This window comes from Corticium candelabrum, chromosome 2 (assembly GCF_963422355.1).
Source record: "Corticium candelabrum chromosome 2, ooCorCand1.1, whole genome shotgun sequence".
NCBI classification, from domain to species: Eukaryota; Metazoa; Porifera; class Homoscleromorpha; order Homosclerophorida; family Plakinidae; genus Corticium; species Corticium candelabrum.
Genome location: NC_085086.1, coordinates 11,011,917 through 11,037,515, shown reverse-complemented (window position 1 = coordinate 11,037,515; position 25,599 = coordinate 11,011,917). Strand labels below are relative to the sequence as shown.

Genomic DNA, 25,599 nt, shown 5'->3' with positions numbered 1-25,599 from the left:
AAAGGTAGCGTGTTGTGTACAATGCACGTACCAACACAGCTAGGGACCGCGGTATTCACTGGCACAACGTTGTGGTCAGATCGGAGTTGTCAAGAGCTGCCAAAGTGGTTTGACACGTGACAGAAAGTAAAGTAAAAACAAACACCTGCTTGTGGGTTGGAAATGTGATCTTCTGAGACACGCGTACGAAAGGAAACCCCACTGAGACCCCACTTAGACCCCGCTGAGACCCCCGCTGTGTCTACCTGCCTCGGTCATTTCAATTTTCTATTTTCTATTTTCTATTCATGTTAGAAATAGAAAAGCGAACTGCGCGTTCAAATTTCTAGTTTTGAGCACATAGGTGCCTAAAAATTAAATACTTTTAAACGATAAATTTAAAGTTTACAAAAATCTAACCTCAAGAGATAAGAAAAAACCATTTTTTACAAAAAAATAGAAATTAAAATTAAAATTAAAAAGTAAAAGTTAAAATTTAATAAACACAAAAATTTTAAATAAAAATGCAAGCAAAAAAATTAAAATTAAAAATTAAAAATTAAAAATTAAAAAATTAAAAATTAAAAATTAAAAATTGAAAAATTAAGAGATAAAAATTAAAATGTAGAAATTAAATTGCCGGACCATCCACTCACCGAACACACTTTCTAGAACGCATGTGTAACTTCTCATCACTAGCATTTACATTCTACATGGCCATTCTAGTCAATGCCATTGACATGCCGCACGTGATCTGGGTGATAGTAGGGCAAACTACATTCAGAATGCTATCCGTGTCAGAGGCGTCGGAAGCAAATTTAAAGTGGTCCGGCCTAACGCGCGCTAGGTGGGCGTGATTATATAACGGTTAACGCACGCTAAACATTTCTCTAAAAGCTTGAATACCATACAGAGAACGCAAGATTAACACTTAGTAACTACTAGAACAACATGTGTCAAACCTTACAAGGCTATTTCTGTACGTAAATCTACATTGAGCCAAAAATGTTTCTTCTGTGTTCTGATTCCCTACAGAAATCATCTATGCATAGTTCTAGATCAAGACTATCACATGCTTCTTTGTGCACATGCAACATTAAAAGGTGATTTAACCTTGCCTGTGTCATAGTGCACCGAAGGTATGTTTTAACAATGCGGAGAGCTGAGAACGTTCTTTCACTAGTTGCATTTGTTGCAGGAGCAACAAGGATCAAGCGTATAAGTTTGACCACCTCAGACAACAGCAGCTGGCCGGGTTTCCCTAGTGACTTAACATAGTCCACAACATCCATCAGGGCTGGTGTGACTGCCGTTTCTCTAAAGTGAGAATACAGTATCAATAGCTGCGTCTGGAGGATATTGCTGTCAAAGTCTGTGCAGTACAACTCCTGTATGCTAGACAGGTCATCCGTATAGCTCTCTCCAGCAGCACCCTTCAGAAGTGTGCATTCAAGCTTGCTGTATATCTTATAGTGTGGCTGGTCAAATCTGCTTTTGATAGACTGAATTGCCATATCGAAAGCGGAAAAATACATAACCCGGTAATGATCTTCTATACATGTTGCGAAGTGTCCCGAACTTCCTTCATCATATCGGCAAAGGACGCTTCCTTTTCCGAGAAAGGGAAAGCTCTGCAACATCTTCTTTGCTTTGTTTCTCTATCAACTTTTCCCAGAAATTTGAGAATTCAGCTTCTGTACGCATTAGTGCAAGAGATTTGATGGTAAGTTCTGCTAACACTTGACCTTGTGCAGCAGACATCTTCTTGTGCTGAAGAGCTTTGCTCAGATTGTCAACCAACTTCAAGACTTTTTCTCCTAATGCTACTCCAAAGAGAAAGTCAAATGAAGAAAACTGAGCAGCAACACCAGTACACCGAGCAGACATCTCTGGGTCTCGTTTTGCCATATCTGCAAAACTGTCTAAGCTGGATTGGATGACCGAAAAGTTTTGCATAACACTCTGTAGAGAAGCTGCTCGAACAGTCCATCTCGTAGGGCATAGTGTCCTAAATCCAGGGTCTTGAGGAGCCATCTCAGCTTGAAGTCGCTTGTACTCAGACTTTCTTTTTGCTGAGTACTTGAGAAGTTTTGACAGTTCAAATGTTGTGTCAAGGGCATATTTGATAGGGATTATGTCTTTGATGGTGTCTTGGCAGGCTAAATTGAGGCTATGACCATAGCAGTGAGTGAAAAATGCTCGTGGTTCATCTTGAGTGAGTTGAGCAGCAACTCCTGATAGACATCCTTTCATCACAGCTGCACCATCATAGCACTGACCACGACAGTTGGTCAGACTAAGGTTCATACGAACAAGAACATCCCTGATAATTGCTACAATGGACTTAGCATCAGTTGAAGCAGTGATGTGCAGCCCAATAAAATCCTCATGAGGCTCTAGGTCTTCATCCACCCATCGTAGAACTATTACAACCTGCTCCTGGGTACTTGCGTCAGTGGTTTCGTCTACCATAATGGTGTATGGTGTGCCTTCAAGTTTGGCTGAGACATCTCGAAGAATTCGAAGTGACATCACCTTCAGCAGCTCATTCTGTATGTCTGCACTTGTGTACTTATTTGTCTTTTTCTGCAACCAATAGGAGAGATCTGTAGAAAGCTCACAAAAAAGACGAAGAAGCTGTGACAAATTGCTATCAATCTCTTTGATGAGGGCGGAACCGCGGAGGGCAATACCTTGACGTGCCAGGAACCTCAGCGCCCTGAGAATGCGAAGGAGGCTGGCCCGGTTTCTCTTTCTGTCTTCAACCAATTGAGTTCTTAGTAGTTCACCAACGTGCTTTGTTGTGGCAGGTAGCGTGATCAGTGACTCAACCGCTTCTCTGTGGCAGTCTGATTTCGCGTGTGAACGAAATAAGCGGGTGGCATCATTCCAGTTTTGAACTCCGCGATAGATGAATGCCTGCTCAGCAGTCTTGCATTTCAGCTTGCCAGACTTCGCAGCCTTCACACAGACGTGACAGAACACTTTCTCAACGGAGTCGTGCCAATGAAGCCAAGGCCAGTTGTCGAACCAAGCAGCTTGAAATGATCTTGATTTTGGGGCTTTTTTCCCAAACGAAACTTTTGGAAATGAAGCACGGCGAGGCTGACAGGGCTGATCACCGACATCTGGAATCCCGTCAATCTGCATATATAGCACACGAAAATGGTTAGCGTGCGCTCTATCTACCGCTGCCGTGTCCTCGCGTTGCCAGCCTCATCTTTGTGACTGAGCGTAAATTTATAAATTACCGCCTGAAAATCTAGCTGTACAGAATGCTAACGTAACTAGAAATATATTACTTATTTAATCAGTTAACCCTAAACCGGAAGTATACGCTAATGGCCGACTGGCAAAAGTCCATTTTTCGAAAAGTGGTACGGCCATGGCCGTGCGGCCGACCCCCTTCCGACGCCCCTGCGTGTGATTGGTGAGAGGAGTGGGTTGAAAGAAGCAGCAAACAAAGAAGTCCTGTAACCGAATAAATTCTACTGTGGCTCGAATGAATTAAGCACATGATAAACGATCCCAAATGATGCGTCACTGGAATTACCCTAACGAAATGATGAAACCGAACAGAATGTGTGGGACAATTTTGAAAGCACAAAAGATTCCCTAAATTCTTTTATGAGCCATTGGTAAATGATTAGCACTATACAAATGTTTGTCATAATGACAATTAACTAAAGAACATGCAGAAGGAATATTGCTTTTTGGTGGATTTATAGATCTGTGTAACATGAGATAATTGGTAATACAGTCTTTACACTTGCTAATGCATGCGTATACTGCAGTGTCTAGAGCGTTTCTGTCAAATACAGTGGAAATTAATTAAACGCGACCCTAAGAAAGCTTGTGATTGTAGTGATAATTTCCTATTTTGTGCAATGACTGATTAATTACACTTCAAACTAAAGTCTAACAGCTCTATAATTTTATAGTTTCGAATGTCAGCAAGTGGGGATTATTTGCGTGCTTTCACGTAATTAGCATTTGCACATGAGTTTCAGGGAACGTTTTGCTAATTAGTAGAGCGACCTCGTGTTATTTGTTTCAGACATTGGTATCTTGTAGTCGTCGCAATTGGTTAGGTGTGACAGTTTTAGTGTGACAACACAACTGACTAGTCACTTGCTTTGTCGCTAGACCGTCATGGAAGAAGGTGGGCGTGTCTCTGGTATTGATGAAACGAACATTCACGCATCAGAATACCCATCATAATACGACTACGAGCCTTCTGGAGATGGTAAAAACACCAAGAAAAGTATAATAATGCTGTTTATCAAACGTTCATTTGTATCTTTAGTTTTGGCCAGCGATTCTTTCCATGTCGTTGTTTGGATGTTGCTTTCGATAGGAATTATTGGTAACATTTTGGTTGTGGTGTGGAGACTTGCACAGAAAACAGATCAGAGATCGCCTCCTCTCTCAATCCTCATCATCATGCTAGCAGTTTCAGACTTCTTCTATTGTGTTCACTTGCTTCTTCTTGAGAGTCTAGTCACTGAATCTCATTTAGGACAACAGAGGTTTTGGGAACAAGTCTCTACGAGTCATGTGTGCATTACAAGCTCCATTATGTCTGTGGTTTCTTGCCTCACAGCTCAGTTTGCAACTTTCAATATTGCAGTTTACTCGTTTCAAGCAATAAACGGATGGTGTTCTCGTTGTTGCTGTTCAATAGTTCGCAAGCGAGTTGTGATTATCACAATCATCAGCCAAGTTGTTTTCGTCGTTGCTAGTATTTTGACCCTGTTTTTCCTTAGCCAATATAGTGGTGCGTCGTTTTTGTCTGACTATGAGGGCAGCTGGGTAGACAGACTTACTGTCCGTTACTCAAGTCCTGCACAAATTACTGAGATTTTTGGAAGTTGTGCTTTAGTTCAGTCATGTGGTCTGTTTGGCTATTGCGTCAATGAGACTGAATCAGTCTCACACGGCAACTACACCATTGTAACTAACGATCTCGATGGTATCTCTTGTGAATTAGGTGTTGGCTTCAATCCTATTCTAGGAGCAGCTGGGGCATCTCTATGTACTTTTCTTACATTGTCATATGTTGTTCTCTATTTGATAGTGTGCCTCACAGTTCGTAGAAGAGCCTCTCGTGGAAACCTAACAAGAACATCTGACATACACAAATTTCAATGGAGATTGAGTGTAATTGTTCTAATAAACATTGCATGTTGGATTTCCACAACTGCATTGCATTGGTCAAAAATCCTTGGCTTTTCATCTGAAAATGTAGATTCTACAAAATCTCAGCAATTTAACAATGCTACTGCAGCAATTGTTCTTCTCATCTCAATCAGTCCAGCAGTTAATCCTCTCATCTACACATTCACAGGAAAGAACTTTTTACATTCAATTCGCAAGTTTTGTAGACGAATGAAATGCGACATATCTGTGAGACGAAACAGTTCCAACTACCATGATGATCAAACTAGAGCAGTTGAACGTTGCAGCTGTATTCCATGGGTCAGATGTGTTTACCAAATTGATGAAGACAATGATACAGATCCTTCTGACTGGAATTCTAGTCAGAGCAGACTCTTGCCGTCTACCAATGAGTCAAGTGAGATCAGTTCTAGATACTGCTTGAATAAAGCGACAGAGTGATTGTTTTCAATGCGTGTGACTGTCATTACACTCTACTTTTATTGTATTCAAAGTTGCTGGTTAGATTTGCTCATGATCAACATATGATGTTGAATACTAATTGTAGTCGAGCGTAAGAAGACTGGTGTAGCACCTACATCGAGTGCCAGTCCTAGACCACATTTTCAAATTTATTATTTTCCTGAAAGAGTGGCAGTCTAGATACCTTTGCTTGCACGTTTAGGTATGTGCTAGTTCAATGCATTTCTCATGTTCTTTGCAAGTTTGATGTTTCTACGCGTTGATCGAGAGATGCCAAACAATAAATGCGGAATCGTTGTATACTATGTGCATACCTTTACCGTATTTCTTTGAATAGAAGCCTTCCTCGAATTGAGGCCGCGCCTAAAGTCTGCAAAGTTATCGGCCACGCTTATATCACACGGGCACTCGTCTATCAATTATAACATAATAGTTATTTATGGTATTTACAGGCTAAACCTGCCCCTTCAAAAGTGTCCAATTATGTCAACAGAAAGAAATGTGACGTTCAAGTATCAACGTGTCACGGTGTGTAGAAACTTGAGGCCGCCCTCTTCTAGAGGCTGCAGTTCCGTAACCTTGTTAAAAATAAAGGCTGCGGCCACTATTTAAAGAAATACGGTATGTTACATCTTCAATAAGCAGCCACTAGCGGTAACACTATCTATGCTTTTAGGTAACGTTGGTGATTATAATACTAATACTAGTTGCTATCACTAGTCTTTTCTATATAGAATGACTAATGCAAGTTAAATACTTTATATACAAGTTTTGTTAATTAAGTAAACATTACATAAATTTTATATCTAGGATATGCTGGATGTGTAACTGGTTTGCTTATGTGTGCATGGTTCTATTTGTTTTACAACTGTGTTTTAGTTTGATGCATAGTTACCGTCTTTTTCTAATCTCATTGTCTTATTGCTGTCAACAAGGTCGAGATCTTGTTGATTTTGGAGCTGTTGCTCGTAACATAGTCATTCCTGCTCACAAAGTTTTCCAACGCAAAGATTTGATATATGATCGAAGATGCGACTTGATTGGCAGAGGAGGGTTTGCTGACGTATACAAAGCAGTCTTACAGGGAAACACCATTGTTGCATTTAAGAAACCATTCATTGGAGGATCTCGTTTTACAGACATGTACGTGTGTGTGTGTGTGTGTGTGTGTGTGTGTGTGTGTGTGTGTGTGTGTGTGTGTGTGTGTGTGTGTATGTGTGTCTGTGTCTGTGTGTGTGTCTGTGTGTGTGTGTGTGTGTGTGTGTGTGTGTGTGTGTGTGTGTGTGTGTGTGTGTGTGTGTGTTTGCGTGATAAATTTATCTTTTCGTGTTTCTTATTTTTAAATTTTCGTTATTCAAAATATCGTGTTTTGTAGAGAGATGAATGGCATCATTAAAGAATCTTCTATTTTGCTGGCTATTCCTTCTCATACACATATTGTCAAGATTTTTGGAATTTGCATCGATTCTCATCACTTTGGTATCGTTTTAGAATATGTTAATGGTGGAGATCTTTCCAGGCTGCTTTCTTCTCACATATTTGTCCCTTACATGGACGAATGGAAGAACAAGCTGGATATGACTTGCCAGATAGCTGACGGCATGAAACATCTTCATGGCCTTGACCCACCCGTCATTCATCGTGATCTAAATCCAAATAACATTTTGGTTAAAAAGTCATCAGATAAATACACTTGCAAGGCAATTATTTAACATCCATCATCGTCAATATTGGGCGTAAGCTTTCAATTTCTGCTTTCTTGTTACAGATCTCTGACTTTGGATTGGCAAAATTACGAGCTACAACTACAACTGCAACTTGCTACACGGAAGATGGAAGTACTTTACAAGCAGCTGGTTCTTTAGGATACATTGCACCTGAACGATACGGATCTGTTCACCTAGATATGCCAGCGTTAGCAAAGTCAGACATTTACAGGTACAATACATCGATTTATTAAAATACAATATGTGTGATATAAAATTTTCCTGTTTCATTTACGTTGTTTGACAGTTTTGGTGTCATTCTATTTCAATTCAGAGAGCGCATCTTACCATTTGGCGGTCTGCGCTTGTTTTATTTATAACTTCAACAGACGTTAATCATACAGTTTAAATGTGACTTTTTGTGTAGAAGAGAACAATGCTGTAGTGATTGCATTGAACATCAGAGAAGGAACACCATTCAAGGTTCCAATAAAACCTTGTCCACATGGATATGACGAACTGATGAGAAGTTGTTGTTCAATGCAAACAGATAATCGACCAGCTTTTGCAGGTACTTATGACGTTTGTCATTATTTGTTTGTCAGCTTGTTGTTATATTATTCGCACGCAGATATATTGACTAACCTGCAGGCGATGTCGCACAACACTGCTGCGTGACGTCATCACAAATTGTGCTTGATCTAGAAACTGCTGCGAATGCAGATGTTGTCCGGTCTTTCTGTACTTATGAAGTACATTTGAGCATTTTATAAGCGTAGCATGTTTGATTGTACTGTGCACCATGCAGTTAGAGTAGTACTTTTGTTACATGGATAGTATAACATAATACAAAAAGTTTAGGTAAATATTGATACCATGCTAGCTTCAATCAGCCTAATGTCTTCGATTGCTGGAAGTGTTGCGAAGGTTGACAAAACGTACAGTCTACAAGGAGCTTGTGTCTGCGTGTATTCGAATAATCTGGAAGGTGTAGCGTTCACATCATCAAGAACTTTTACGCAAGAGTTGGTTCCTCGAGAGGGGACTATGCACTGCAATGACAAATTTGAGTAGCCATGGACATGCTCCGCTGCAAGCACAGACGTTTGGTATAGAAATCAACTTTGTAGCATAAACTGTTGATACCGATACTCCTCTTACAGAAGAACTGAACACAAATTCAACCCTACATATCAATCAACAGTACTTAGTTGGTGATCTAGATCAGGCCTAGCAACAAGCAACTCTCCCTATTCGATATGGTGGTGTTGGTCTTCGGAAAGCTAGCAAAACTTTACCCGCAGCCTTTATTGGAAGTTACAACTCATCGCGTCAACTTTCAAATCGACTGCTACACAACTTAATGCCTTAGGCCCACAACGAAGCAGCACCTAGTTCTGATTGTTGGTGATGAAAGTCTTGACTTTCTCATTCCCGGCGAAATTCAAAGTAGATAACATCCGACAACCTTTAACTTAATTAATACCTCCACGCATGAATGGCTGTCTATCATCAAAGTAGACACAACATGATTTGCAGAAGTGTTTGGATGACAATCTCACGTCCACCATGGAAAGAAAGTGTCAAAGCTTAAGAAATCAAGCAAGGCTTAAAGTCATATCGTCTTCTCATTCAGGGGGGTTGGTTGAGAGCAATTCCTAACTGCAGTCTCGGCCTAGCCGCGACTCTTCAGGAATTCGCTAGAGCTTTACGGCTTCGCTTTGGAATCTCTGTATGTCCAAATATTCCCAACTTAATCAGATGCACCTGTAATTATGTGCTAGATGAACATGGCAATCACGCCCTAGCTCACGATCAGTTGTGGTCCTTTGAGACTAAAACGACATGATGTTCTTTGTAACCTTGTCTACTACTGCATGCTCAAGAAGAACTCTGGTACTCGTCGTACAGCGTTGCTCAACTCAGTTCTTTGACTGACCGCCGGACATTTACCACCCCGACTTTCCTCAGGGCAGACCTGCATACTTTGATGTGTCTATAAAGAACGCCTTCAATCCTCTTCAGATAATCAATGCTGCAAATGAAGCTGGTGCAGCTGCCAAGTTTGGTGAATCGGAAAAAGACAACAGACACGACGACAATGTAACAGCAGCAGGCGGTTTTTCTACTCTTTGCTAGTGGAAACCTATGTATATGGAGTATGGTCAACTCACAGACTGGAAGGCATCAAATTTATTGTAAAAATAGTCTTTGCTTAATTAATGCAGTTCAGACAGAATGGTCGCGTTTGTGTAAACTGCTCTAAGTCCAGACTATCTGGAGAAGTGTTTATGCAAAATTAGCGTGTGCAATTGAAACAATTAATTGCCGAGCATAGCGATACCTCTAATCCGCGTCGCACAACAGAAAGGGGCGTGGTTCTATAAAGCAATCCTTCGAGTTCTTGGTATGTGAATATCTGTGTGTACACACGAACCTCAAATTAATTTATCCTTCTCACGACCATGTTTCATTATAAGATCTACTTCAAAAAATCGTGTCCGTGTCCGAATTCAGATCAGTGTAGGAACGATTCGTGCACGTGACCAAACGGCGAAGAAAAACCTCACAAAGTTCCCGTCACCTCATCCTTTTGTATTGTAGCTAGGGACTGTGTGTACTTGACAACCGAGAAACGTCTTAGGAGCTGAATGCCACCTACAGTCAACTATTCACACATTCGGTACTACAGTATGATTACTACACTCGTATCTAGGGGCGCGTATAAACATGTTTAGGAATAATCGTGTCTCCACTAGCGTTAAACCTGTTTAACTCTAAACCTAAAAAATGTTTGCTAAACATGTTTCAGAAGTAGTTTAGTTAACGAAAGTGGTTTAGGTTTAACAGTCACGTGATATAAACGCGCGTTCCACAACGATGGATGTTAGTTCTTTCACGCTGTTCTTTCTCCTTCTTTGGAGACTATTGGAAGAAGACAGAATTAGGCAATGTCAGAGAGTGCCTAGACTGATGCAGAGTGTCAGGAGAGAGCCATTTTGGCGAAGACAGAGACTTGTGTCTGTGATTGTTCTTCAGACGACTAGAAGACGATCCCCGACTGTTTGGTGCACAAGAAACAAATTCGCGCGGTACAACCAAGTCCCGCATAATTATTTTAATAGCCCGGAATACATGGACAAGTGGAGGCGCTGTCTACTAAACATGTTTAGAGTCTGAACGTGTTTAACATTAAACATGTTTAAAGAGCAACAAGTGGAGACACATCCTAACACTGCTGATAGTCAATGTTTGCTGATATCAATTTCTATGTCAGTACCTGTATTGTCGTTACTGTACAACGGAACTGAGTGCATACTTACACTTTACATTTCAATTGTCTTGATCACGATCTCGACACAGGCCTAAATATGTAATCTAGCTAAATTACCAGGAAGTTTGCATGTTATACTTCCATGAAAGCTCAACAAATACGTATAACAAATACCATAAAACTAGTTCATTAATTATTTTTAATTAACTATTTTAATTAATTATTTTATTTAATTATTTTAAATTAATGATGTATTAAAGTATGCATGCCAAAATATACGTGGTCGAAGCGTTGTGATAGCTGAAACGTATTGTACTGGTACAACAATATGCAAAGTACAGTACTGTACTGTACGAATTGGACACACTTCGAAACCGTTACCGTATGCATGTGTATAGCCTCTCCTGGTTATCCACCGACGTAGGAATCGGGAGGCTGGGGCTCGCTCACTGTAGGAATTAAAATTTTCTGTGCTGCACTAACTTTGCAAATCAGTTCGGTTTGGCAAACGAGGTAGTTTTGACATGATAACATACCATGGTACCGCCTCCTCGCTCGCGAACATCTTCCTACGCCACTGTATTATAAATATCATTACATTATGGTCATTGCATTCATGCCATTTAGATGCAGCACGTGATCTCGGAGCATAGCGGAGCAAACTGTATTCAGAATGTTACTTGTAAGAGAGGTGGGTTGAAAGAAGTAGCAAACAAAGACGTCATAGACCAACAAAATTCTGTCGTATAGCTCGAAGGAAGCACATGCTAGACGATTTTGAAACCAAATGATACGTCACTCAAAATTACCCTAACGAAATACTGAAACAGAACAGAATGCGTGGGACAATTTTTTGAAAGCAAAAAAGATTCCCTAAATTCCTTTATGGATCATTGATAATGGTGAACGTAAATAGAAATGTCTATGATGGTGACAAAGAACATGCAGCCGGGATTTTGCATTTTGGTGGATTCATGCATTTTGTGTAGACATGAAATAATTGGTAATACAGTCTTTACACTAGTTATTAATGCATACAACAGTGTCCAAAGTCTTTTTGTCAAGTAGAAGCTAAAACAGCGACCGTATATCTACGATTGTAATAATTTCTTATTCTGAGCAATTACTGATTAACCTCCTAACATCTCTAATTTTATAGTTTTGAATGTAAGCAAACGGGGATTGTTTGCGTGCTTTCGCGTAATTTGCGTTTGCACGTGAGTTTCAGGGAACGTTTTGCTAATTAACAGAGCGACCTCGTGTTATTTGTTTCAGACATTGGTATCTTGTAGTCGTCGCAAACTGGTGAGCTGTGACAGTTTTAGTGTGAGAACACAGCTGATTAGCCACTTGCTTTGTCGCTAGACAGTGATGGAAGAAAGTGGGAGTGCCTTTGTTATTGATGAAACGAACACATTAGACTACCTTTTCTACGAGCCTTACGGAGATTGTAAAACACCAAGAAAAGTATAATAATGCTGTTTATCAAACGTTCATTGGTATCTTTAGTTTTGGCCAGCAATCTTTTCCATGTCGTTGTTTGGATGTTACTTTCGATTGGAATTATTGGTAGCATTTTGGTTGTGATGTGGAGACTTGTGCAGAAAAGAGATCAGAGATCGTCTCCTCTCTCAATCCTCATCATCATGCTGGCAGTTTCAGACTTCTTCTATTGTGTTCACTTGCTGCTTCTTGAGAGTCTAGTCACTGAATCTCATCTAAGACAACAGCGGCTGTGGGAACAAGTCTCTATGCGTTATGTGTGCATTGCAAGCTCAGTTCTGTCTTGGGTTTCTTGCCTCACAGCTCAGTTGGCAACTTTCAATATTGCAGTTTACTTAATTCAAGCAATAAACGGATGGTGTTCTCGTTGTTACTGTTCACTAGTTCGCAAGCGAGTTGTGGTTATCACAATCATCTGTCAAGTTATTTTCGTCGTTGCTAGTATTTTGTCCATTTTTACGGTATTCCACTATTTTCATCTGCAATTTCCGTTTGCACCACTTGAATATGATAGCAGCTGGATATACAATGCCAGTTACTCGAGACGTGAACAAATTACCGAGATTTTTGGACGTTGTGCTTTAGTTGAGTCATGTAATTTTGTTGTTTGCGTCAATATTACTGAATCAGTCTCACACGGCAATTACACCATTGTAACTAACGATCTCGATGGTATCTCTTGTGCTGTAGAGGTTGACTCCAGTCAATATCTAGGAGCAGCTGTGTCATCTCTATGTTCTCTTCTTACATCGTCATATGTTGTTCTCTATTTGATAGTGTGCCTCACGGTTCGTAGAAGAGCTTCTCGAAGAAACGTAACAAGAACATCTGACACACAAAAATTTCAATGGAGATTGAGTGTAATTGTTCTAATAAACATTATATGTTGGATTCCCACAACTGCATTGCATTGGTCAGGAATCTATGTCGTGTCATATTTAGATTCAGTTTCAGAATCTCGGCTATTGAACAATACTACTGCAGCAAGTGTTCTTCTCATCTCAATCAGACCAGCAGTTAATCCTCTTATCTACACATTCACAGGAAAAAACTTTTTACATTCAATTCGCAAGTTTTGTAGACGAATGAAATGCGACATATCTGTGAGACGAAACAGTTCCAACTACCATGACGATCACATTAGAGGAATTGAACGTTGCAGCTGTATTTCATGTATCAAATGTGTTCATCGAGATGAAGAGAATGATGCAGAAACATTTACTTCCGACTCGAGTTTTGATCAGAACGGACTCTTTCCGTCTGCCAAGGCTTCAAGTGAGCTAGAGCGGTTAAAATTAAGTTAATTAATTGCGTGACTAAGAGTATGTATTCACACCTATATCTGGACTAACTATAAAATTAGGCAGACATTAGCGCAAACGCTTTAGCTATTAACACCGCTAATTATAATTATTAAGTCACGTGGCACGTGAATGTAATTGGCCTCGACAGTTTCCATCCGTCATATCCAGCAAGAAATGTCTTGAAGCTTGCTTCAGATTTTAAAGAAAAATATTTTGTTTGTTTTCTCTGACAGCTCCTTCAGAGACGGCAGGAAGTTGTAGCAGGCACGTAGTACACGTTTTCTCTTGACTGTAATACGTCGCCAAGTTGTTCTTGTATTCTACTGTAAATGTACGTGCCAAAGTCACGTGCAACCACTAACGCCACTAAAAAGAATGCAATTGTAATGCTACTTTTTACGACGTTAGAATGGCGTTACGTTTGTTATGATATGACTGGTGTGAACCGCGTCGTGGCGCTAGCGCACTACTCACGATTAGGCAGGCCAAGGTGTGTCATTACACTTTTCTGGCTAGACTGTGTGCATGATCAATAAGTAATGTTGACTAATTACTAGCCGGACGTAAGTAGACTTGTGTGCTTATTGCAAAACCCATTTTCAAATTTAATATTTTTTGTTGAATTCTTACCTCCGTCAGTTTTCCAGTGACGATGTTTGTTTGCCGAATTAACGCGACCACTTACGTAAGCCAGCCTGCATAACAAAGGTGTGACCTTGGAGCATGGGCGGAGCCAAGCCCAGCCTACCGTGATCCAGGAGAACCGACGTCCACCGAGGATTCGCGACTTCAGCCCGGATTCCGGATTAAGAGGAAGGCGCCATCCTCGACCCGTCGCGACTTGAAACTGTCTGGCAGCAAATCTGCCATCTCCACACACTCTTCCGCTTGGGTTTGCATCAATATTTTCTTAGGTATAAGCGGAAACAACTCGCTTACAAAGAACGACGCGTCCCGGCAAAGTGCCGCCGTCTCTCCAACCACCAAACGCGGCCGCTCCTCTACCTCGTCCGTAAGCAGTTGCATGTGATATATTGCCGTCGCCGCTGGTAACGTACATAGACCAGCCCCAACACCCGCAAGCCAAGGAAGTGTGCTCCTGCTGCTACCATTTTTTTCGTGCAACGCGTGTTCTCCACGCCGCTCTCACGCTGCTATGCTCAACGTGGACGCCCACCTTTGCATCCACAGACCGCCCGCGCAGCCACTGGCACAATCTTTGCTTGGTGCCGCATCGTCCATTTGCACACGGTGCCATGGCCTCTCCCGCCTGGCCCATTCGCTGACCGCCACTGGTCCCGCACTTACCACCCGCCGATGGCTCCGCAGTATGGCATAGCTGTCATTACAGTTGCCATGCGTTTGCATTTACCGTTTGTCATTAAGGCCATTTTTGCTGTCTACGTAAAACCGTCATCTGCCTGTCTGTACTCTTGCCATATACATGTATGTGCTACCCAGCGTATATGTTGTCCGCCACTGGCACTGCCCCATTGGCCGACGGCCCCGTTACAGCCACCAGCGGCGTCGCCATCTCTACGTATACGCGTTCCTGGTTTTTGCTGACTACTGCTGGCACTGCGCTCCGTCTGCCGACGGTTCCGCAAAAGCTACCAGCCCAGTTGCTTTACCCTGTCTGCTCTACGGAGCTCGATTTACTACATACAGTGTGCGACAAAACCCGCGTTTCACAGATACACGCGCTCAAGGTTCGGAACCTTGCCTGTACCCAGATAAAATGTCCGTGATCACATGCACTTACCAAGGCGGTAACTGTTGCACAACCGCTTCCTGCAAGCAAATAAACGTGCAAACCGAATGGCTCTACCCAGTCCATTCCTCCTTGTACGCATACAAAGGGAACACTGCTAAATACAGACCTCCAACTAATCCACGACACTGCGCACGAACAGCCACTCACGCTCCGCTCGTACAGCACAAAACGGCTCCGCAAAACATAGAGCTATGCTATCTCGAACTGTTGCAGAACTGCTAACCCACGACTGCCGCAAGAATTCGTCGACTTCCCTCCCGGCGGTCTGCTCCATCATTTCATGAAGCTGTTGAAGAAACACCACCGCCCGCGCATCCACGGAGGTCCCGCTTGCTGGCTGTTGCTGTTGGTTTTGCATAAACCGAGAATACACAGTCGAGTCGTAAGCCGGAACGCGCAAAAGCCAAGAGCGCAACTGAGCATGCGGGGACTCTTACCCACCATCCGCGCAGGTTCGTCGCCGGCGATCAACTGTACGTGGGACACTGCTTCTGCTTCTGACAATATGCCCAGCTCAGCCGAACCAAACCGCGTAAACCGCTCGTGCGCGTGCGCTCAACGCCCACAGCAGCTACCGCTTTGTTCATTGCAACCAGCGATCTGCTCATACGCCTTATACGCTGCAACCGCTGCGACAAGTATCTTCGCTACTACCAGGTACGCTGTCGCGTGCTTTGAGCTCACCGCTCGCACGCGGTATCCTCTCTCCCCGATATATGCGACCACACGGCACAAGAAGCGCGAAAACACCGCGGCGGCAGAAACAGCACGCGGAATCGATATCATTCGCAACCGCAGAAACAACCGAGTCACCTACCTGCTGTTTCTTGAAGAGGCGGTCTGCCAGTGCTAAATTCAGCGGCCTTGACTGTCTCAGCTGTGCGCGTGCGCTCAGCAGTGCATCTCCGGACGAATTCAACTACGTTTAGCTGGTTCGTTAAACTCCATGAAGAGTGTCACTATTTTCTTAACTAATTAACACGTTTAAGTATGTTCTACTTCAATGAAATACATTTTTATGTTCTTCGTAAAAGTTTGATGTTTCTACGCGTAGATCGAGGGTTGCCAAGAAACATATGGGAAATTGTTGTTCATATGTTCATTAATTACATCTTCAGTAAGCAGCCATGCAGTTACAGCAGTAGCGGTTACACTATCTATGCCTTCTAGTAACGTTGGTGATTATCATACTAATGCTAATTGCTATCATTAATCAATAGATAATATGTAATTACATTGAAGCAGATTCTTTTCTAGAATGGCTAATGCAAGTTGAACGTTTTATATATAAGTTTTTTAAATTAAGTAAACGTGTACTTAAAATTTTATATCGAGGATATGCTGGATGTATAACTGGTTTGCTTATGTGTGCATGGTTCTATTTGTTTTGCAACTGTGTTTTAGTTTGATGCATAGTTACCGTCTTCTTCTAATCTAATTGTCTTATTGCTGTCAACAAGGTCGAAGTCTTGTTGATTTTGGAGCTGATGCTCGTGGCATCGACATTCCTGCTCACAAAGTTTTCCAACGCAAAGATTTGATATATGATCGAAGATGCGACTTGATTGGCAGAGGAGGGTTTGCTGACGTATACAAAGCAGTCTTACAAGGAAACACCATCGTTGCATTTAAGATACCATTCATTGGAGGATCTCGTTTTACAGACATGTACGTGTGTGTTTGTGTGTGTGTGTGTGTGTGTGTGTGTGTGTGTGTGTGTGTGTGTGTGTGTGTGTGTGTGTGTGTGTGTGTTTGTGTGTGTGTGTGTGTGTGTGTGTGTGTGTGTGTGTGTGTGTATGTGTGTGTGTGTGTGTGTGTGTGTGTGTGTGTGTGCGTGCGCGAGCGCTGTAGCTCAATTGGTTAGAGAGTGCGTTGGGAGAATGGAAACATCTGGGACCTGCATGGTTACAAGTTTAGTGATGACGAATTATGTCATAATTTCCTTGGGCAAGAAACTTACACACAATTGCCTCTGTCGACTCAGGAGTATAAATGAGTATCTGGTCTTTAGCCGCGGTGGCAAAGGCCTCCTACTGCGACAAAGTCCATCAGCCACTGGAATCCGGGTGGGATTTCGGATGCACACACCGCATTTGGCGTCGCAGTCGGTACTTCTGTGAGCACCTGGCCCAGCTTCAGAAGATTGCTTAGCACGGCCCATAACTTCTAGTTAGTGCACATGAAGCCAGCCATCTGGCTGAGGGGCACTACTGTTTAGCGACAGCTTCTTATCCATTTGCCATTTGTGTTCTTGTGGGCTTGTGTGCTTGTGTGCTTGTGTGCTTGTGTGCTTGTGTGCTTGTGTGCTTGTGCTTGTGTGCTTCTGTGCTTGTGTGCTTGTGCATGTGTACTAGAAATTTGCCTTTTCATTTTTAAATTCTCGTTATTTAAAATATCGTTATTTTGTAGAGAGATGAATGATATCATGAAAGAATCTTCTATTTTGCTGGCTATTCCTTCTCATAAACATATTGTCAAGATGTTTGGAGTTTGCATCGATTTTCGTCACTTCGGTATCGTTTTAGAGTATGTTGATGGTGGAGATCTTTCCACTCTACTTTCTCCTCACACATTTGTCCCTTACATGAACGAATGGAAGAACAAGCTGGATATGACTTGTCAGATAGCTGATGGCATGAAATATCTTCATGGTCTTGACCCGCCTGTCATTCATCGTGATCTAAAACCAAATAACATATTGGTTAAAAAGTCATCAACTAAATACACTTGCAAGGCAATTAACATCTATCATCGTCAATATTAAATTGGAAGGGCGTAAGTTGTAAGCTTTTATTTTCTGCTTTCTTGTTGCAGATCTCTGACTTTGGATTGGCGAAATTACGAGCTACAACTACTACTGCAGCTAGCTACACGGAAGATGGAATTACATTACATGCAGCTGGTTCTTTAGGATACATTGCACCTGAACGATACGGATCTGTTCGCCTAGATATGCCAGCGTTAGCAAAGTCAGACATTTACAGGTATAATACATCGCTTTATTAAAATACGATATGTGTGATATAGAATTTTCATGTTCTATTTACGTTGTTTGACAGCTTTGGTGTCATTCTATTTCAATTCAGAGAGCGTATCTTACCATTTGGCGGTCTGCGCTTTTCATATTTGACTTTAACTGACGTTAGCGATACAGTTTACTTGTGACTTTCTGTGTAGAAGAGAACAATCCTGTAGTGATTGCATTGAACATCAGAGAAGGAACACCATTCAAGGTTCCAGTAAAACCTTGTCCACATGGATATGAAGAGCTGATGAGAAGTTGTTGTTCAATGCAAAGAAATGATCGACCAGCTTTTGCAGGTACTTATGACGTTTGTCTTTATTTCTCTGTCAGCTTGTCAGCTTGTTGTTTTATCATTTGTTAACGCAGATATATTGACTAACCTGCAGGCGATGTCGCACGACACGTCTGCGTGACGTCATCACAAGCTGTGCTTGATCTAGAAACTGCTGCGAATGCAGATGTTGTCCGGTCTTTCTGTCCTCATCAAGTACACTTTAGCATTTTATAATCGTAGCATGTTTGATTGTATTGTGGAGTTAAGGTATATTACTTGTGTATTCACACCTGTTACATGGATAGTATACCATAATACAAAAATTTCAGGTGAATATTGATACCATGATATACATATATATATATATATATATATATATATATATACCTGTTGTATTACCATTCGTTTACTACGGCACTAGGTTTGACAGAAGAAATGATGTGTGTCGTGGGTTTTGCAACAAACTGCATAGCGCGCGTTTGAACTATGCACGCGGGCACAATATATGTAGACACTTTCTCTCTACTAGGATATTCGTTGATACTTATAATTTAATTAATGCAGTTCAGACAGACATGGTTGCGCTTGTGTAAAACTGCTCTAAGTCCAGACTATCTAGAAAAATTTTTATGCAAGACTTTTGTGCAATTGCAACAATTACTGAATTATTTTAAGTTATGATGTATTGAAGCACATGTATACATGACACAATCTATGTGCATGGTCGAAGCGTTGTGATAGCTGAAACATATCGTACCGGTGCAACAAAATACAAACAGAGTACAGTACTGTACGATGGACACACTTTCTAAACCGTATGTGTATAGCCTCTTCTGGTTATCATTACGTGCACACTAGGGTCATTGCAGTCATAATCAATTACATGCTGCACGTGATCTTGGAGAATAGCGGGGCAAACTGCTTTCATAATGTTACTTGTGTTAGAGGTAAGAGAGGTGGGCTGAAAGAAGCAGCAAACAAAGAAGTCCTAAACCGATAAAATTCTCGAATGAAGTATATCTAGATCTTTAATAAATAAGCACATATGCTAGACGATTTTGAAACCAAATGATGTGTCACTCAAAATTACCCTAACGAAATACTGAAACAGAACACAATGTGTAGAACAATTTTGAAAGCACAAAAGAGTCCCTAATTTCTTTATGGACCATTAATAATGGTGAAAGTAAATAGAAATGTTTAGGCAAAAACATGCAGACAAGATATTGCGTTTTGGTGGATTCATATATTTGTGTTTAAACATGAGATAATTATTGGTAATATATATAGTCGTTACACTAGCTAGTGCATACTACAGTGTCTAGCCCTTCCCCCACCGATTAACTCCGAATATCACATGAATATCACATGGAATCAACACATATCACCAAGAATGTAATTAACGTGAGTAGCGCGGGCACGTAATCTACATTCCAGTTGCCAATTAGAACTGTAGCCACAATATAGAAGCAGAAATTACAAAACACACACTGTTGAAAAGCCTGTTAATTGCGCTTTCGAATGATACAATTCTCATAGCTATTAATGATTGTTTCGATGCGTTCATGTCAAGTTCCTGTCTACGCTACACTAATTGAGTCGCCGCTGTCTTCACAATAGAAAAGATCTGCTTTCTTGTGAGTTGCATCGCCGTCTGGAGAGCTAATAAACATATAGAATATTAGAAAACGGTTGGAATGATTGTTCTAGACATCATTTTCTAACCAAAACATAAAGGTACATAGCCGTAGCAACAGAGAACAAGCGGTTACTACGGGCATAACTCAAAGGGTGCATTTCTTTTGCCTCTTCTGCTCTTCTGGAATAGAGGTGTCAGAAGAGAACAGAAGAGGTCGATCATGCGCAGTCTGATCAGAAGAGCCAAGCCAAAGAAATGACCAGAAGAGGACCTAGAAGAGCTGAGCATGCGCATTAATAGGTTACACGTCCAGACGTGTACTCTAGTTGTGAAATTAATTAGCAAAATAAGGTTTTCACTAACGAAATTAGATCTCTACTTGAAGAGGCGACTTCTACAACCGTTGTCTCCGTGTCTGGTGCCTCAAAGAGGATCCTTGGAGAACACCCACTAGCAACAGCTGTAGTTGTGGAACTTGATATTGCTGGAAGACCACTTGGTTTCCAAAGCAATGGAAGCAAAGGACGTTCGTACGGATCCATCGATACGCGCGATTTTAATGCGCATGTCTCACAAGTCACGAGACCTTTTCTCTTCTGCCTCTTCCGCCTTTCGGCCAGAAGAGCCAGAAGAGGTCTCGTGACTCTTCTAACACTTTAGAAGAAGGGAAGAGAAGCAAAAGGAACGACCAGAAGAGGTCGCGTGACTCTTCTGGCCTCTTCCAGAAGAGCAGAAGAGGTAAAAGAAATGCACCCAAATAATCCCCAACGGCTAGCGGCCAAACTTACAACACAGCTACTGAAACGCTTACTGAAAAGAAGTTGCAAAAAAACCAAACGTTTAGACATGAAAATGATGTACTTACAGCGCGGCGCGTCATCGCTGTCTTTACAAAACGAAATCTCACTCGTTCTCCATCGTGTCGGCCTCAAATGATGCGTTCGACACGAAACACACGTAAGAAACGTTTGAATATGTTGTTTTTGCCTCCAAAGTCTTGGCGAAATATTTTCGAAGAACAAAGTACGACCAGACCGCCATGCAGCGTCTCGGCAAAAATTGTGACGAAGCCGCATGCGCCGCTAAAATCTTGGCTATATGTATAGACACGCCCAAAGGGTGTGCCTAACGGCTAAAATTATTTTGATTGGCCAGCAAAGTCACGTGGCCGGAAGTTAGCCAAGGTGTGGCATCGACGGAACTTGCGATATCTCGAGATTTCTACAACGTAGACAGCTGAAAGTAAGCTCATTCGAAGAGAATTTATTAGCGATTTGTTTAAGCTATAATTTGAGAATAGAAAGAAAGAATCCGCTTCGGGAAAACGGCCCGATGTAAACCGGGTACTAAACGGAGGCGGAGATAAGGTAACGGAGGCGGAGATAAGGTAAGCACGTGATCCCACGCCCACCATGCGTACGCGCAACGTATTAGATAACGGTCGACGAAGGGCTAGAGTCTTTCTGTCAAGTAGGAGCTAAATTCGCGACCCTATATCTACGAAAGTTTGTGTATAGTTTCATTTACTGATTAATTACACTTCCATCATCTCTATAGTTTTATAGTTTTCAATGTAAGCAAACAGGAACGTTTGCATGCTTTCACGTAATTAGCATTTGCACGTGAGTTTCAGGGAACGTTTTGTTAATTAGCAGAGCGACCTCGTGTTGTTTGTTTCAGACATTGGTATCTTGTAGTCGTCGCAATTGCTTAGTAGGACAGTTTTAGTTCACGAACACAACTGATTAGCCACTTGCTTTGTCGTTACACCGTGATGAAAGAAAGTGGGCGTGACTCTGTTACTAACGATTGGTACGAGCCTTCTGGAGATGGTAAACACCAAGAAACGTATAATAATGCTGTCTTAGAAAGTAATAACATTCATTTGTATGTATCTCTAGTTTTGGCCAGCGATTTCTTTCATGCGACTGTTTGGATGTTACTTGCGATTGGAATTATTGGCAACATATTGGTTGTGGTGTGGAGATTTACACAGAAAAGAGATCAGAGATCGTCTCCTCTCTCAATCCTCATCATCATGCTAGCAGTTTCAGACTTCTTCTATTGTGTTCACTTGCTTCTTCTCGAGAGTCTAGTGACTGAATCACATCTAAGACCACAGAGGCATTATTTTTGGCAGAAAATGAGTTTTGCATGCATCACAAGCTCTGTTCTGTCTTGGTTCTTTTGTCCCACAGCTCAATGGGCAATTTTTAATATAGCAGTTTACTCGTTTCAAGCAATGAGCGAGTTCTGTTCTCGTTGTTGTTGCTGTTCACTAGTTCGCAAGCGAAATCTGGTCATTATAATCATTTTCCAAGTTAGTTTCAGTGTTGCTAGTATGTTTCCCATGATTATAGTTCGGTATACTATTGATTATCCGATTTTGTTTCCTTCATATGAGTATGACCGTTCTAACTACAGCTGGATAAACTTAACACGAAGTGCACAAATTACCGAAATCTTTGGACGTTGTGCTTTAGTTCAGTCATGTGGTTTTGGTATTTGCATCAATAGTACCAGATTTTCAGTCTCACATCTAAGTCACACCACTGCAATAAACGAAAGTACCTTCTGTGGTACCAGTACAAATTTAGACTCCGAGAACGTTTTGGGAGCAGCTGTAGCATCTTTATGTACTGTTCTTACATTGCTATCTGTTGTCCTCTATTTGATGGCATGGCAGTGCCTCACGGTTGACCGAGCCAGAATATCTGAAATACTCGAATTTCAATGGCGGTTGAGAGTAATTGTTTTCTTAAACACTCTATGTTGGATTGTCTCAACTGCATTTCATTGGACAGGAATATTTGGCGTGTCACCAAATGGCTCTAGTAATGCTCGGTTGGTAAACAATTTTACTGCAGCAAATGTTCTTCTCATCTCAACTAGACCAGCAGTTAATCCTCTCATCTACACTCTCACAGGAAAGAACTTTTGTAAACGAATAAAATGCGACATATCTGTAGGACGAAGCAATTCCAACTACCATGGCGATCGCACTCTAGGAGTTGAACGTTTCAGCTGTATTCCATGTGCCAAATGTGTTCACCGCTATGAAGACAATGATCCAGATGAGCAGAGCAGTCTCATGACGTCTATCAATGATTCAAGTGAGATTGCTTAGACTGTTGCATCTATATATACCTACAGAGTAACTGTTTTCAATGTGCTTCATTACATTTTACTCTTACTAAATTCAAGATTACTAGTTAGATTGTGCGCATGCTCAATAAGTCATGTTGAATAATAATTACTACTAGCCGGGAGTAAGTAGACTGGTGTGCAATCTGTTATTCTTAGAACACGTTTTCAAGTTTATTATTTTTCTGAAAGAGTGGCACTGTACCTCTGCTTGTCTTACACACTTAGACTATGTGCTCAGCTACTTCAATAAATACATCTAACTTTTTCATGTTTTTTACAAAGATAATGTTTCTACGAGTTGATGTCAAAAACAAACGAGGAATTGTTGTACACTTGCTAGTGCATATGTTACATTCTTAATAAGTAGTCACCAGGGGCGTAGACACAATTCTAAAACTGGGGGGGCTTAACCAAGAGGCCTAATTGTGCTTTTGCGCATGCGCCCAGTGCACGTTCATCACCCGACTGCATCCGTATCACAATGTCTCTGATAGCGTGGCTGCGGAAAGCGCAACAACCGGATGGAAGTGTAACTAACTATCCCACTGGCATTGACCATGAAAGCAATGTCTCAGGTGAAGAAGACGCCCAAGAGCACGCCCAAACTAGCAACGTGGCTGGACCAGCCTCTACAAGTTCTGAAAGCGGCCACCACTCTCACCAGCCCGACGCAACTGATGCCTCCGAGACAAGACCGGTTGCTGGCGCCCAGCCTCAGCCCACCTTGATGCCTTGGAGTCCTCACCAACCCTTGCTGTCCTTCCCATATCGCACATTTGCTAAGCAGCAGCGAGCATTCTGTTCTTCTTGGTATAGAAGATACCCGTGGTTGCATTATCAAGAAGCAGATGACAAAGTCTTCTGCTTCTACTGCCAGGTGGCGGAGAAGAAGGACTTAGGCTCAGTTGCTCTGCGCGCTGGGAACTTGGACGATAAATTCGTGAGAACTGGCTTTACAGACTGGAAGAAAGCACTCACTAAATTTGAAAAACATCAGAAATCAGTCTTTCATCGTGATGCTATGGATATGGTGGTTGGCAAGGAACAGAATGTTGGGCAAATGCTAGGGAAAGGTTATGCAGAAGAAATGGTTGAGAATAGGAATATGTTACAGATAATTATTAGTTGCATTCGATACCTTGCTCGGCAAGGTCTCGCCATGCGTGGTCGGTCTAAACCTGAAGGTAGTGTCGCTCTTGAAAGGGATTCCAACTTAATGCAACTCCTCATTATGCGTGCTGAAGACAATCCGAGGCTCTGGAAATGGTTAGACAAATGCCAGGCCAAGTTCACAAGCCCCTGTATACAAAATGAAATTCTCAGTATCATGGCATTAATGATTCTGAGAGATGTTGTTAGGAAGGTATCGGGAAAGTGGTACACTATCATGGTAGATGAAACTACAGATTTGTCCAATACTGAACAAATGGTCTTCTGTCTTCGATACGTAGATGATGATCTGGAAGTCCATGAGGAAGTAATAGGGCTGTATAGCTTAGACTCAACTTCTGCTGACTCTATACTAGCAACAGTTCAAGATATCCTGTTACGCATGAATCTAAGGATTGACCATTGCCGAGGCCAGTGCTACGACGGCGCTAGTAACATGGCAGGAGCGAAGTCAGGCGTTGCAAAAAGACTAAATGATCTAGAGCCCCGTGCGTTGTACACACACTGCTATGGTCATGCATTAAACCTAGCGACTCAGGATGTGTTGAAAGGTATCAAGGTCATGCGAAGTGCTCTGGAGACCGTACATGAAATTACTAAGTTGATAAAAAAATCACCCAAACGTGAAAGCATCTTCAAGAAGTTTAAAGATGTTGTCACTGCTGGCTCTCCAGGACTACGGATTCTTTGTCCTACACGATGGACGGTCAGGGCTGAGGCATTAACGTCAATATCTGAAAACTACACTACACTTCAGATGACTTGGGATGTGGCAAAAGAAGCCACAAAGGATACTGAGATGAGAGCTAGAATTGGAGGAATCGCTTTGCAGATGGACACATTTGACTTCGTTTATGGTGTTGAACTTGGAAGAAAGCTGCTGAACATAGTGGACAACCTGTCCCGATCCTTACAGAGTTCTACTATTTCAGCATGCGAAGGCCAAAAGCTAGTCAGTACTACAACAACAACTATCCAGTCAATGAGATCTGATGAGTGCTTTGATATATTTTGGAAGTACGTTGAACGCAAAAGATTGTCACTTCAAGTGCCATCCCCTACCCTTCCACGACGTAGGAAAGTTCCAAGACAATTCGAGGTAGGAGAAGGTGCAACAGTACATCCAGTAGAAGTGAAGGAGATCTATCGAAGGGCTTACTTTGA

General features: G+C 41.7%; 7 protein-coding genes across 7 annotated transcripts in view; 5 read left to right on the top strand and 2 right to left on the bottom strand.

The window, feature by feature from the left end:
• Window positions 1-852: 852 nt before the first annotated feature.
• Window positions 853-1,652, bottom strand: LOC134176138 (uncharacterized). The gene has a single exon (XM_062642815.1). The coding sequence runs from the start codon at window positions 1,617-1,619 to the stop codon at window positions 969-971; it is 651 nt and encodes a 216-aa protein (XP_062498799.1). The 5' UTR covers window positions 1,620-1,652; the 3' UTR covers window positions 853-968.
• Window positions 1,641-3,129, bottom strand: LOC134176560 (zinc finger MYM-type protein 1-like). The gene is made up of 2 exons (XM_062643228.1): window positions 1,720-3,129; window positions 1,641-1,673 (listed from the first exon to the last, which is right to left on the bottom strand). The coding sequence occupies exons 1-2, from the start codon at window positions 3,127-3,129 to the stop codon at window positions 1,641-1,643; spliced, it is 1,443 nt and encodes a 480-aa protein (XP_062499212.1).
• Window positions 2,656-7,015, top strand: LOC134176559 (uncharacterized). Its single transcript, XM_062643227.1, has 5 exons — window positions 2,656-3,147; window positions 4,126-4,225; window positions 4,286-5,554; window positions 6,555-6,766; window positions 6,995-7,015. Exons 3-5 carry the CDS (start codon window positions 4,321-4,323, stop codon window positions 7,013-7,015), a joined length of 1,467 nt encoding a protein of 488 aa, XP_062499211.1. The 5' UTR covers window positions 2,656-3,147; window positions 4,126-4,225; window positions 4,286-4,320.
• On the top strand, window positions 7,001-8,166 carry LOC134176206 (uncharacterized). The gene is made up of 5 exons (XM_062642888.1): window positions 7,001-7,319; window positions 7,388-7,557; window positions 7,633-7,682; window positions 7,753-7,896; window positions 7,957-8,166. The coding sequence occupies exons 1-5, from the start codon at window positions 7,170-7,172 to the stop codon at window positions 8,001-8,003; spliced, it is 561 nt and encodes a 186-aa protein (XP_062498872.1). The 5' UTR covers window positions 7,001-7,169; the 3' UTR covers window positions 8,004-8,166.
• A 3,690-nt stretch (window positions 8,167-11,856) lies between these two features.
• LOC134198582 (probable serine/threonine-protein kinase roco4) lies at window positions 11,857-18,768 on the top strand. Its single transcript, XM_062668000.1, has 9 exons — window positions 11,857-11,904; window positions 11,965-12,049; window positions 12,109-13,377; window positions 16,641-16,848; window positions 17,590-17,914; window positions 17,995-18,164; window positions 18,240-18,289; window positions 18,358-18,501; window positions 18,572-18,768. The coding sequence occupies exons 2-9, from the start codon at window positions 11,971-11,973 to the stop codon at window positions 18,616-18,618; spliced, it is 2,292 nt and encodes a 763-aa protein (XP_062523984.1). The 5' UTR covers window positions 11,857-11,904; window positions 11,965-11,970; the 3' UTR covers window positions 18,619-18,768.
• Window positions 18,769-21,808: 3,040 nt separating this feature from the next.
• Window positions 21,809-25,599, top strand: part of LOC134176558 (uncharacterized) — a 6,517-nt gene continuing 2,726 nt past the window's right edge. The window contains exons 1-2 of the mRNA XM_062643226.1: window positions 21,809-21,950; window positions 22,020-23,231. Of these exons, the coding sequence (XP_062499210.1) occupies window positions 21,893-21,950; window positions 22,020-23,231 (1,270 nt within the window). The 5' untranslated portion in view covers window positions 21,809-21,892. The remainder of the gene's footprint in view (window positions 21,951-22,019; window positions 23,232-25,599) is intronic.
• LOC134198397 (zinc finger MYM-type protein 1-like) overlaps window positions 23,655-25,599 on the top strand; it is a 2,590-nt gene continuing 645 nt past the window's right edge. The window contains exon 1 of the mRNA XM_062667781.1: window positions 23,655-25,599. This exon is cut by the window's right edge and continues 645 nt beyond it. Within this exon, the coding sequence (XP_062523765.1) occupies window positions 23,747-25,599 (1,853 nt within the window). The 5' untranslated portion in view covers window positions 23,655-23,746.